Source organism: Petromyzon marinus, unplaced genomic scaffold (assembly GCF_048934315.1).
Source record: "Petromyzon marinus isolate PM22_M1 ecotype Great Lakes invasive population unplaced genomic scaffold, UKy_Petmar_22M1.pri1.0 PM_G_Scaffold_47, whole genome shotgun sequence".
In the NCBI taxonomy this organism is placed as follows: Eukaryota; Metazoa; Chordata; class Hyperoartia; order Petromyzontiformes; family Petromyzontidae; genus Petromyzon; species Petromyzon marinus.
Window position 1 is genome coordinate 1,370,019 of NW_027422999.1, and position 11,200 is coordinate 1,381,218.

General features: G+C 45.6%; 1 protein-coding gene and 1 pseudogene across 1 annotated transcript; both read left to right on the plus strand.

Moving 5' to 3' along the window:
* Positions 1–375: 375 nt before the first annotated feature.
* LOC142917373 (uncharacterized) lies at positions 376–4,252 on the plus strand. Its single transcript, XM_076062014.1, has 2 exons — positions 376–501; positions 919–4,252. The coding sequence occupies exon 2, from the start codon at positions 929–931 to the stop codon at positions 2,507–2,509; it is 1,581 nt and encodes a 526-aa protein (XP_075918129.1). The 5' UTR covers positions 376–501; positions 919–928; the 3' UTR covers positions 2,510–4,252.
* Positions 4,253–7,553: 3,301 nt separating this feature from the next.
* LOC142917374 (uncharacterized) lies at positions 7,554–10,742 on the plus strand (annotated as a pseudogene).
* The last annotated feature ends 458 nt before the right edge of the window (positions 10,743–11,200 follow it).

Below are 11,200 nucleotides of genomic sequence, written 5' to 3' on the forward strand. Positions count from 1 at the left end.
TTATTGTTATTTTCTATCTACGTAACTTTACCGAAATCAACAAGAATACGTGTGTCAATGTCAATCGGTCAAAGACGCTCAGCGGAGAGACGTGCAAACTCCAAATATACAGCAGGCGTCAGGGTCGGGATCGAACCCACGACTTCCTGTACACCAGGTGAGGCAGTTAACATCTCACCACGGAGAGGGACACGCAAACTCCAGTTAGCCTCGGCTATGTTCATTGATCCTCGATTAATTACTTGGTGGAGTGAGGAAGCATTCATGCCAAGCAGATGAAGGTGGCCAGGCATGATTCTAGACACGCCACTGCCAGTGTGTGACAGTGTCAAGTTTGTATTTGCAGTAAAGTCTATTAACTCTGTTGAACACGGAAGTTATATCAAAACAATAGTTTATTTTTGTTTTCCTCTGGAACTCTTTGTAAGAATGGAAACAGGAGGTGAACACAGCACACACGTGCAGCTGAAGTCGGAACTGTTCATCCCAGCATTTAAGGACGTGAGCCTGGATTCACACCTCTAATTTGCGATTGAACGTTAATTTATGCATTTCTGCCTAACACAAATAGTATTGTTTTCAATACCCTTTGCTATGTCAGCTGAATTTAGCTCTCATAAATATTCCTTTTGTAACCAGACAGCAGAAATTGTGTGCTCGGAGTTTTAGGTTAACATTCATTTTGAAGATACGAGGGCTTCCAGGCATGTTTATGACCATTTGCCCTCTCATTGTGTGCCGTAACTGCCCTGTGATGAATTTGTGAAACGTTTTTACTACATCATGAATATATGAATATAGACGTGTAAGTCACATGTATATATGCATTCCTCTGTGCCTCGATACTGACGTGTAGATGGTGTGGATATTATTTTTTTCTGTCCGCAGCTGACGCTTCCTCTGATGCTTCCTCCGCAGAATTGGACTGATGGAGCAAATGCACTCAGCGCAGCTCGGTAGGACAAGTCAACAATGCGACCGGTGTGCATACAGCACGGATCGGACTGGAAATTTGACATGGCACCAGAGAACTCACACAGGAGAGAAACCCTTCAGGTGCACGATGTGCGGGAAGGCATTTGCACATTCATCTACTCTTAAAATACACCAGAGAACACACACAGGAGAGAAACCCTTCAAGTGTAGTGTGTGCAACTATGCATTTGCACGGTCATTTGCTCTTAAAATACACCAGAGAACACATACGGGAGAGAAACCCTTCAAGTGCACTGTGTGTGGGAAGGCATTTTCACAGTCATCTGTTCTTAAAGAACACCAGAGAACACACACAGGAGAGAAACCCTTTAAGTGCAGTGTGTGTGGGAAGGCGTTTGCACGTTCATCTGCTCTTGTAACCCACCAGAGAACACACATGGCAGTGAAACCCTTCAAGTGCAGTGTGTGTGGGAAGGCATTTTCACAGTCGGTTGCTCTTGTAACACACCAGAGAACACACACGGGAGTGAAACCCTTCAAGTGCACTGTGTGTGGGAAGGCATTTGCATGGACATCAGTTTTTCAGACCCACCAGAGAACACACACGGGAGAGAAACCCTTTAAGTGCACTGTGTGTGGGAAGGCATTTGCATGGTCATCAGTTTTTCAGACCCACCAGAGAACACACACGGGAGAGAAACCCTTCAGGTGCAGTGTGTGTGGGAAGGCGTTTCCACGTTCATCTGCTCTTGTAATACACCAGAGAACACACACGGGAGTGAAACCCTTCAGGTGCACGATGTGTGGGAAGGCGTTTGCACATTCATCTACTCTTGTAGAACACCAGAGAACACACACGGGAGAGAAACCCTTCAAGTGCAGTGTGTGTGGGAAGGCGTTTCCACGTTCATCTGCTCTTGTAATACACCAGAGAACACACACGGGAGTGAAATCCTTCAGGTGCACGATGTGTGGGAAGGCGTTTGCACATTCATCTACTCTTGTAGAACACCAGAGAACACACACGGGAGTGAAACCCTTCAAGTGCAGTGTGTGTGGGAAGGCATTTTCACAGTCAACTGTTCTTAAAAAACACCAGAGAACACACACAGGAGAGAAACCATTCAAGTGCACTGTGTGTGGGAAGGCATTTTCACTGTCATCTGTTCTTAAAAAACACCAGAGAATACACACAGGAGAGAAACCCTTCAGGTGCATTTTGTGTGGGATGATGTTTGCACAGTCATCAAATCTTCAAGTACACGAGAGAACACACACGGGAGAGAAACCCTTCAAGTGCACTCTGTGCGGGAAGGCGTTTTCACAGTCACCACATCTTAAAGTACACCAGAGAACACACACGGGAGAGAAACCCTTCAAGTGCACTCTATGCGGGAAGGCGTTTTCACAGTCACCACATCTTAAAGTACACCAGAGAACACACACGGGAGAGAAACCCTTCAGGTGCACTCTGCGGGAAGGCGTTTGCACATTCATAAAATCTTCAAGTACACCAGAGAACATAGAAGCATCAGAAGATCTGCAAGGAGTGGAGTCTGAAATCAGCTTGTGAAAGTCAAAGTGCCCCAATAAGCCCATCCCTCATGAAACAAGAACCGGACGAAAATCCCAGCTTGGACACTTTTAAAGGTATCGAGGTGAAATATAAAGAGGTGATGGTGAAGAGGGATGAAGTGATGGTGAAGAGGGAAGAAGTGAAGGTGAAATGTGATGAAGATTCAACTCCAAAATGGGACCTTCACATCGATGGACGCAACGTGAAGCAGGAGGAGAATTCTCACTGTGAGGCAGAGCGAGGCAACTCCCAGCAGTTTGTGGAAGTGGAGGTGTGGGTGGACTTGCTCCTAGACAATACAAAGTCAAGTGGAGACCCGGTAGATGTGTAAGCCAGAGACGATGTCGCTACAATAGATGCACCTTTGTCACAGGCCATTAATGACAAGAATGTGAAGTTGAACACTCAATTCCTAGGTTCAACCTGCAGAGTAAGAGCGGCCAGTCTTTGTGGACCTGTGGGTTGGGTAGATCTCTAACCAGGAGCGAGAGACAATAAGCTCCCAAGCATTCACTATGTTATATTAATTGCATTTACTCGGCGCTTGCTTAACCGCCTCGGCATCTCCGAGTTTTGTCGTACCTCGTCTGAAACACTCGAAGCGCATCACCAAGTAGCAGCTGCCCCTGTGTGGCACAGGGTGGTGGCCCTGCACCAACCTGCATGTGGACAAGAGCCTGTCAGTAGGGGGCGATGATTGATGCGTCATCTCAGTTGTGTAGTTTGTAGGCAATCTTGATTCGAATCCACACTCTTGAGTTATTTCGGTAAAGTCACCACGTGGGTAGAAACATAACAGGTCACGGCGTTTAGATCACAACACAAGCAATCGTCATCAGGTCGGACAACCACAGCAAGAGAAACTGCTGAAGTAGTAGGCGCCTACTCCAGCAGTTTCCTCTTATTGCTGCTGTGCTTGTCCCACCTGATGACGATTGATTGTGTTGCCATCGAAGTGCCGTGATCTATTATTTGTAGCGTAATGTTTAGAATTTGCTAAATTTTGACCCAGACGCCAGCATGCAACGGCCTACTCGTTTTGAATGACGCAACAATAGTACGGTGTACATACACTGTCAAGCAGATGGTGCGTATTTGTAAAATAACTTCTTGTTAATACGATGTAACGTGATGCAGTCAATTTCGCTGCAGTAATTCAATGTTGCTAATATGCCCGTCAATGATTTAGAATGAATACTTGTCTGATTGTGCATGTAACATTTTATCTGAGGGTCACACATTGAATATGTGATGTTAGGACAAAGTGTGTGTGTGTTTTGGAAGTAACCTGTACAGAGAACTAAGGTGAGACCCGTTGTTCTTGTGATACAGGTCAAAGGGTACTTTTGTGTTTCTCGAAGCGTCTGCCTCTGGAGCAACTCATCGTCTTTGAAATAGGGAGCACGCTCGGATCATTCATCAGTTACAAGGCATACCACTTGAAAGTTACACGTATAGGAGGAGATACATTCTCTACAACACGAATTGTAGTTTTGTCTTACGTGTTGACGTATATTTTGTCTAACTGGGACTAGAAATGCACCTTGCTGATTCACGTCTGGATGTTCACAACCATCGGTTGAGGCAAACCCCACTGCTGTTGTTGAGACGCTGTGCACCATTTAATGGTCCAACACATTGACGGCCTTCATGCAAGGAAAGTCACAACATTTGCACACGAAGGACGAATTCACGCAAGCACCCGGTGCTCCGTTTTGAAGTTTTAAAATGAAACATCTTCGACTTGTGTTGTGTTTTGAATTAGATGATTTAATTTCTTCATTAAAAGCTTGTCTCAATTTACATCTGGAAGACTTCATTGAAAAGGACATTTCGTGTGAATTTTCTCTCGTCATTAAGTAGATGGCCTTGCAGGGGTTCGGTTCAATGTGGACACAAACACAGTGTACACACACAGTGTACACACACAGTACACACACTGTACACACAGTGTACACACACAGAGTACACACACACAGAGTACACACACACAGTGTACACACACAGTGTACACACACAGAGTACACACAGTGTACACACAGTGTACACTCACTGTACATACACACAGTATACACACAGTGTACACACACAGTGTACACACAGTGTACACACACACAGTGAACAGTTTATACACAGTGTACACACAATGTACACACGTGTACACAGTGTACACACAGTGTATACAGTGTACACACACACCGTATACACAGTGTACATACACAGTGGACACAGTGTATACACAGTGTACACACAGTGAACACACAGTGTACACACACAGTGTCTGTACACAGTGTACACACACAGTGTACACACACATACAGTGTACACACACAGTGTACACACACAGTGTACACACAGTGACACAGTGACACACACAGTGTACACACAGTGTATACACATAGTGTACACACACACAGTGTACACTGTGTGTGTGTACACGCAGTATATACACAGTGTACACACACAGTGACGCACACAGTGACAACAACCGCCATTCGCCACTAAGTGGAGGTGACGTCACCACGACGCTTGTGCCAGGCACAGTGACACACACACATTGACACACACAGTGACACACACAGTGTATACACAGAGTGTACACACACAATGTACACACAGTGTACACACACACAGTGTACGCACACAGTGTATACACAGTGTACACAAACAGTGTACACACAGGGTATACACAGTGTACACACACACATCGTATACACGGTGTACATACAGTATATACACAGTGACACACACACAGTGACACACACAGTGTGCACACACAGTGACACACAGTGACACAGTGACACACAGTGACACACACAGTGACACACAGTGTATACACACACAGTGTACACACAGTGTATGCACAATAATGTCCACGTTGTTGTTGCTGAGCTCACACACCCAAGGGAGGGAGCAATGGAAAATGAATCTAAAGTCAACTTAAACTCCAACTCTGTGACGTCACCACTCTTAATTACCTCATCGGCGTGAAACTCCAGAGGGAGGTGTACCTCGCTAGTGACGTCATGTCACCAAGGTATTCATCCCTCCCCTGTCCACCGCTCTCTTGAGCGTGACGTCACCTCCGCTTGGGTCACTGCCGATATCGCTCCAGTGGCAATCCTTATTTGGGCAAAGCTACGCCCAGTGACTGGTAGCTCATTAACATAATGTGACCGTTAAAGCCGTCGCGAGTTTATTGCGACGGGTTCAGCGTCCACGCCCCCATCTCTCAACATATGGGCCGGCTTCATTAACATAATTTATTCAGTTAGAGAGCCGCTCGTGGGAGGGAAGTGACGTCATACTACTTCCTGCTGTCGCGAGGCAACAGGAAGCTGCCGTGTGCGCGCTTGCACTGAAATCCGAGGTGAGAAATTCTCATCGTTGTGGTGGTGGTGGTCGTTGTGGTGGTGGTGGTTGTTGTTGTTGTTTACCAAGGTAGAGCCTCGCTCTCTCGTAGGGATGTCAGTTGAGTAGCAGCGAGCATGGGAATCGATGTCCAGGTTGGAACTTTACAACGCGGGGCCTACCCACGCGCGGCCTTGCCTCCTGCCCTCGCCTGATTGCATTTACTTTAATTATCTCGCTTAAGTTTAATTTGTCTTCACCCAGCTCGCCACTTTGTAACTTTGTTTTATTGTAAATATTCACGCAGTTTTTATTTTCTTTTGTTAGCAGGCCAAGCCCGCTTGAGCTGCTATACCGCTCTTGTAATCAGACGCGACCTGCCCACAACAACACAAGGTGAGGCTTTGTCAACGTGTGTGAATGTTTTGACTTAAAACTTTGGTGACTGCAGGAATTAATATTCTTGGTTCTTTCGGTGAAGTCACGTAGATAGAAAATAAAATTAAAATAACAGATAATAATTTTTCTTTTTTACAATGAAGCAAAACACCCCACAACGTTTCTATGGCAACATTAATGTTGAAGATGCGAGGGCTTACAGGAATATTTATGACATTTGCCCTCTCATTGCGTGCCATGACAGTGCTGTTTGCACAGTCACACGTAGTCACTGTAAGATGTTTCTCTTGGTCGTGTTTTTGTTTTGTTGCTTGTTGTGATTGCACCCGATTCAAGAGCCGAACGGCTCACGGGACTATAACCAAAATAAATCAAACTGAAAATCAAAAATACTGAAACCGCGTGATGAATTTTGGGAAAGTTTTTCACTGCATCTCCAAATATATATAAAAGACAAAGTTGTGATTGTGTGTGTTGTCTGTTCAAAATGTTTAGCGTACTTCCCGACATGCAACAAACTGGAAATTTGCCATGTGGGTACTTTCCAGACTGTACAGCGTACAAACATTATACAAATACACTTTTGTGTTGTTTTAAGGGGGGGGGGGGGGAGCTCAATAATGTATAGATTTTTTGCACGGCAAGTGAGCTGTGACGTCAAATCTGTCACGTGACCCTCGCATGTAGAAGAGTAACGCATTGTAGTGTAGCGGTTAGCGTTGTCTGTGTGTGTGTGTCTCGCTAACAGCACTTGCCCCTACAGTCTGTTAAGGCTATATGGGGGATCTTTATCTTTGTGTCTGTGTGTGTGTTTCTGTGTGTGTGTGTCTGTGTGTGTGTATCTGTGTGTGTGTCTGTGTGTGTGTCTGTGTGTGTGTCTGTGTGTATCTGTGTGTGTCTGTGTGTGTCTGTGTGTGTGTCTGTGTGTGTGTGGAAGCGTAACGCATTGTAGTGTAGTGGTTAGCGCTACGCTACGAACCCGGCAACCCGAGTTCGATTCCCGCTCACGGCCACCACCGGTGATAATTATTTCAACCGCTTCTGGGCCTCCCCTAGGTCGACTCAGCCTAAAACGAGTAACTGTTGTTGTGTGAACATCGCCACTGGGGAGACAAAGGCGGCCGGACGTGGTGGATCCAAGTCTCGAGCGAAGCCGGGTAGTACAGCTAGTCATGAATACATGAATGAATATAGACGTGTCAGTCATGTGTGACTGTATATATGCATTCCTCCATGGCTCGATACTGACGTGTAAATGGTGTGGATATTCTTATTTTCTGTCTGCAGCTGACGCTGGTCTGATGGAGCAAATGCACTCAGCACAGCAGCTCGGTACGACAAGTCAACAATGTGACCAGCGTGCATACAGCACGGATCGGACTGGAAATTTGACACAGCACCAGAGAACTCGCACAGGAGAGAAACCCTTCAAGTGCACTGTGTGTGGGAAGGCATTTTCACAGTCATCTGCTCTTAAAACACACCACAGAACACCCACGGGAGAGAAACCCTTCAAGTGCAGTGTGTGTGGGAAGACATTTTCAGATTCATCTGCTCTTAAAAAACACCAGAGAATACACACGGGAGAGAAACCTTTCAAGTGCAGTGTGTGTGGGATGGCATTTTCACGGTCATCTGCTGTTAAAACACACCAGAGAACACACACGGGAGAGAAACCTTTCAAGTGCAGTGTGTGTGGGAAGACATTTTCATATTCATTTGCTCTTAAAACACACCAGAGAACACACACGGGAGAGAAACCCTTCAGGTGCAGTGTGTGTGGGAAGACATTTTCAGATTCATCTGCTCTTAAAAAACACCAGAGAACACACACGGGAGAGAAATCTTTCAAGTGCAGTGTGTGTGGGAAGACATTTTCATATTCATTTGCTCTTAAAACACACCAGAGAACACACACGGGAGAGAAACCCTTCAGGTGCAGTGTGTGTGGGATGGCATTTTCACGGTCATCTGCTCTTAAAACACACCAGAGAACACACACGGGAGAGAAACCCTTCAGGTGCAGTGTGTGTGGGAAGGCATTTCCAGATTCATTTAATCTTCAAAGGCACCAGAGAACACACACAGGAGAGAAACCCTTCAAGTGCAGTGTGTGTGTGAAGGCATTTTCACAGTCATCTGCTCTTAAAAAACACCAGAGAACACACACGGGAGAGAAACCCTACAGGTGCAGTGTGTGTGGGAAGACATTTTCAGATTCATCTGCTCTTAAAAAACACCACAGAACACACACGGGAGAGAAACCCTTCAAGTGCAGTGTGTGGGAAGGCATTTCCAGATTCATATCATGTTAAAACACACCAGAGAACACACACGGGAGAGAAACCCTTCAAGTGCAGTGTGTGTGTGAAGGCATTTTCACAGTCATCTGCTCTTAAAAGACACCAGAGAACACACGGGAGAGAAACCCTTCAGGTGCAGTGTGTGTGGGAAGACATTTTCAGGTTCATCTGCTCTTAAAAAACACCAGAGAACGCACGCAGGAGAGAAACCCTTCAAGTGCAGTGTGTGCGGGAAGACATTTGTACATTCATCAAATCTTCAAGTACACCAGAGAACACAGAAGCATCAGAAGATCCACAAGGAGTGTAGTCTGAAATCAGCCTGTGAAAGTCAAAGTGCCACCATGAGCCCATCCCTCATGAAACACGAACCAGAAGAAAATCCCAGCTTGGACACTTTTAAAGTTATCGAGGTGAAATATGAAGAAGTGATGGTGAAGAGGGAAGAAGTGATGAGCGAAGAAGTGAAGGTGAAATGTGAAGAAGTGATGGTGAAGAGGGAAGAAGTGAAGGTAAAATGTGAAGATGAAGATTCAACTCCAAAATGGGACCTTCATATCGATGGAGGCAACGTGAAGCAGGAGGAGAATTCTGACTGTGAGGCAGAGCGAGGCAACTCCCAGCAGTTTGTGGCAGTGGAGGTGTGGGTGGACTTCCTAGACAATACAAAGTCAAGTGGAGACCCGGTAGATGTGTAAGCCAGAGACGATGTTGCTACAATAGATGCACCTTTGTCACAGGCCTTTAATGACAAGAACGTGAAGTTGAACACTCATCTCCTAGGTTCAACCTGCAGAGTAAGAGCGGCCAGTCTTTGTGGACCTGTGGGTTGGGTCAATCTCTCACCAGGAGCGAGAGCCATAAGCTCCCAAGCATTCACGATGTTCTCATGATAATTGCTTTTACGCGGTGCTCGCTTAATCGCCTCGGCAACTCGGAGTTTCGTGTCGTATCTCGTCTGAGACGCTTGAAGAGCATCCCCAAGTAGCAGCTGCCCCTGTGTGGCACAAGGTGGTGGCCCTGCACCGGCCTGCATGTGGACAAGGGCCTGTCAGTAGGGGGCGATGATTGATGCGTCATCTCAGTTGTGTAGTTTGTAGGCAATCTTGATTCGAAGCTTTCGTGACTGCAGGAATCCACACTGTTGAGTTATTTCGGCAAAGTCACCACGTGGGTAGAAACATAACAGATCACGGCGTTTAGATCACAACACGAGCAATCGTCATCAGGTGGGACAACCACAGCAAGAGAAACTGCTGAAGTAGTAGGCGCCTACTCCAGTTTCTTCTTCTTGCTGCTGTGCTTGTCCCACCTGATGACGATTGCTTGTGTTGTCATCGAAACGCCGTGATCTATTATTTGTAGTGTAATGTTTTGAATTTGCTACATTTTGACCCAGGCGCCAGCATGCAACGGCCTACTCGTTTTGAATGACGCAACAATAGTACGTTGTACATTCACTGTTAAGCAGACGGTGCGTATTTGTAAAATAACTTCTTGTTAATACGATGTAACGTGATGCAGTCAATTTCGCTGCAGTAATTCAATGTTGTTAATATGCCCGTCAATGATTTAGAATGCGTACTTGTCTGATTGTGCGTGTGCATGTAACATTTTGTCTGAGGGTCAAACATTGAATAAGTGATGGTAGGACAAAGTGCGTGTGTGTTTTGGAAGTAACCTGTACAGAGAACTCGGGTGCTACCCGTTGTTCTTGTGATACAGGTCAAAGGGTACTTTTGTGTTTCACGAAGCGTCTGCCTCTGGAGCAACTCATTGTCTTTGAAATAGGTAGCACGCTCGGATCATTCATCAGTTACAAGGCATACCACTTGACGTATAGGAGGAGGTACATTCTCTACAACACGAATTGTAGTTTTGTCTTACGTGTTGACGTAGATTTTGTCTAACTGGGACTAGAAATGGTCCTTGTTGATTGACGTCTGGATGTTCGTACCTATCGGTTGAAGCAAATCCCACTGCTGTTGTTGAGACACTGTGCACCAATAAGGGTCCAACACATTGACGGCCTTCAGGCCAGGAAAGTCACAACATTTGCATACGAAGGACGCATTCACGCAAGTACCCCATGCTCCGTTTTGAAGTTTTAAAATGAAACATCTTTGAATTGTGTTGTGTTTTGAATTAGATGATTTTATTTCTTCATTAAAAGCTTGTATCAATTTACATCTGGAAGACTTCATTGAAAAGAACATTTCATGTGAATTTTCTCTCGTCATTAAGTAGATGGCCTTGCCGGGGGTTTGGTTCAATGCGGACACAAACAGTGTACACACACAGAGTATACACACACAGTGTACACACACACAGTATACACAGTGTACACACACAGTGTACACACACACAGTGTACACACAGTATACACAGTGTACACACACAGTGTACGCAGTGTACAGTGTACACACACAGTGTACACACACACTGTACACACAGTGTACATACAGTATATACACAGTGTACACACAGGGTACACTGTATACACACAAAGTGTACACAGGGTACACACACAGTGTATATATACACAGTGTACACACACACAGTTACACACACAGTGACACAGCGACACACAGCGACACACAGTGACACACAGTGTATACACAGTGTACACACACAG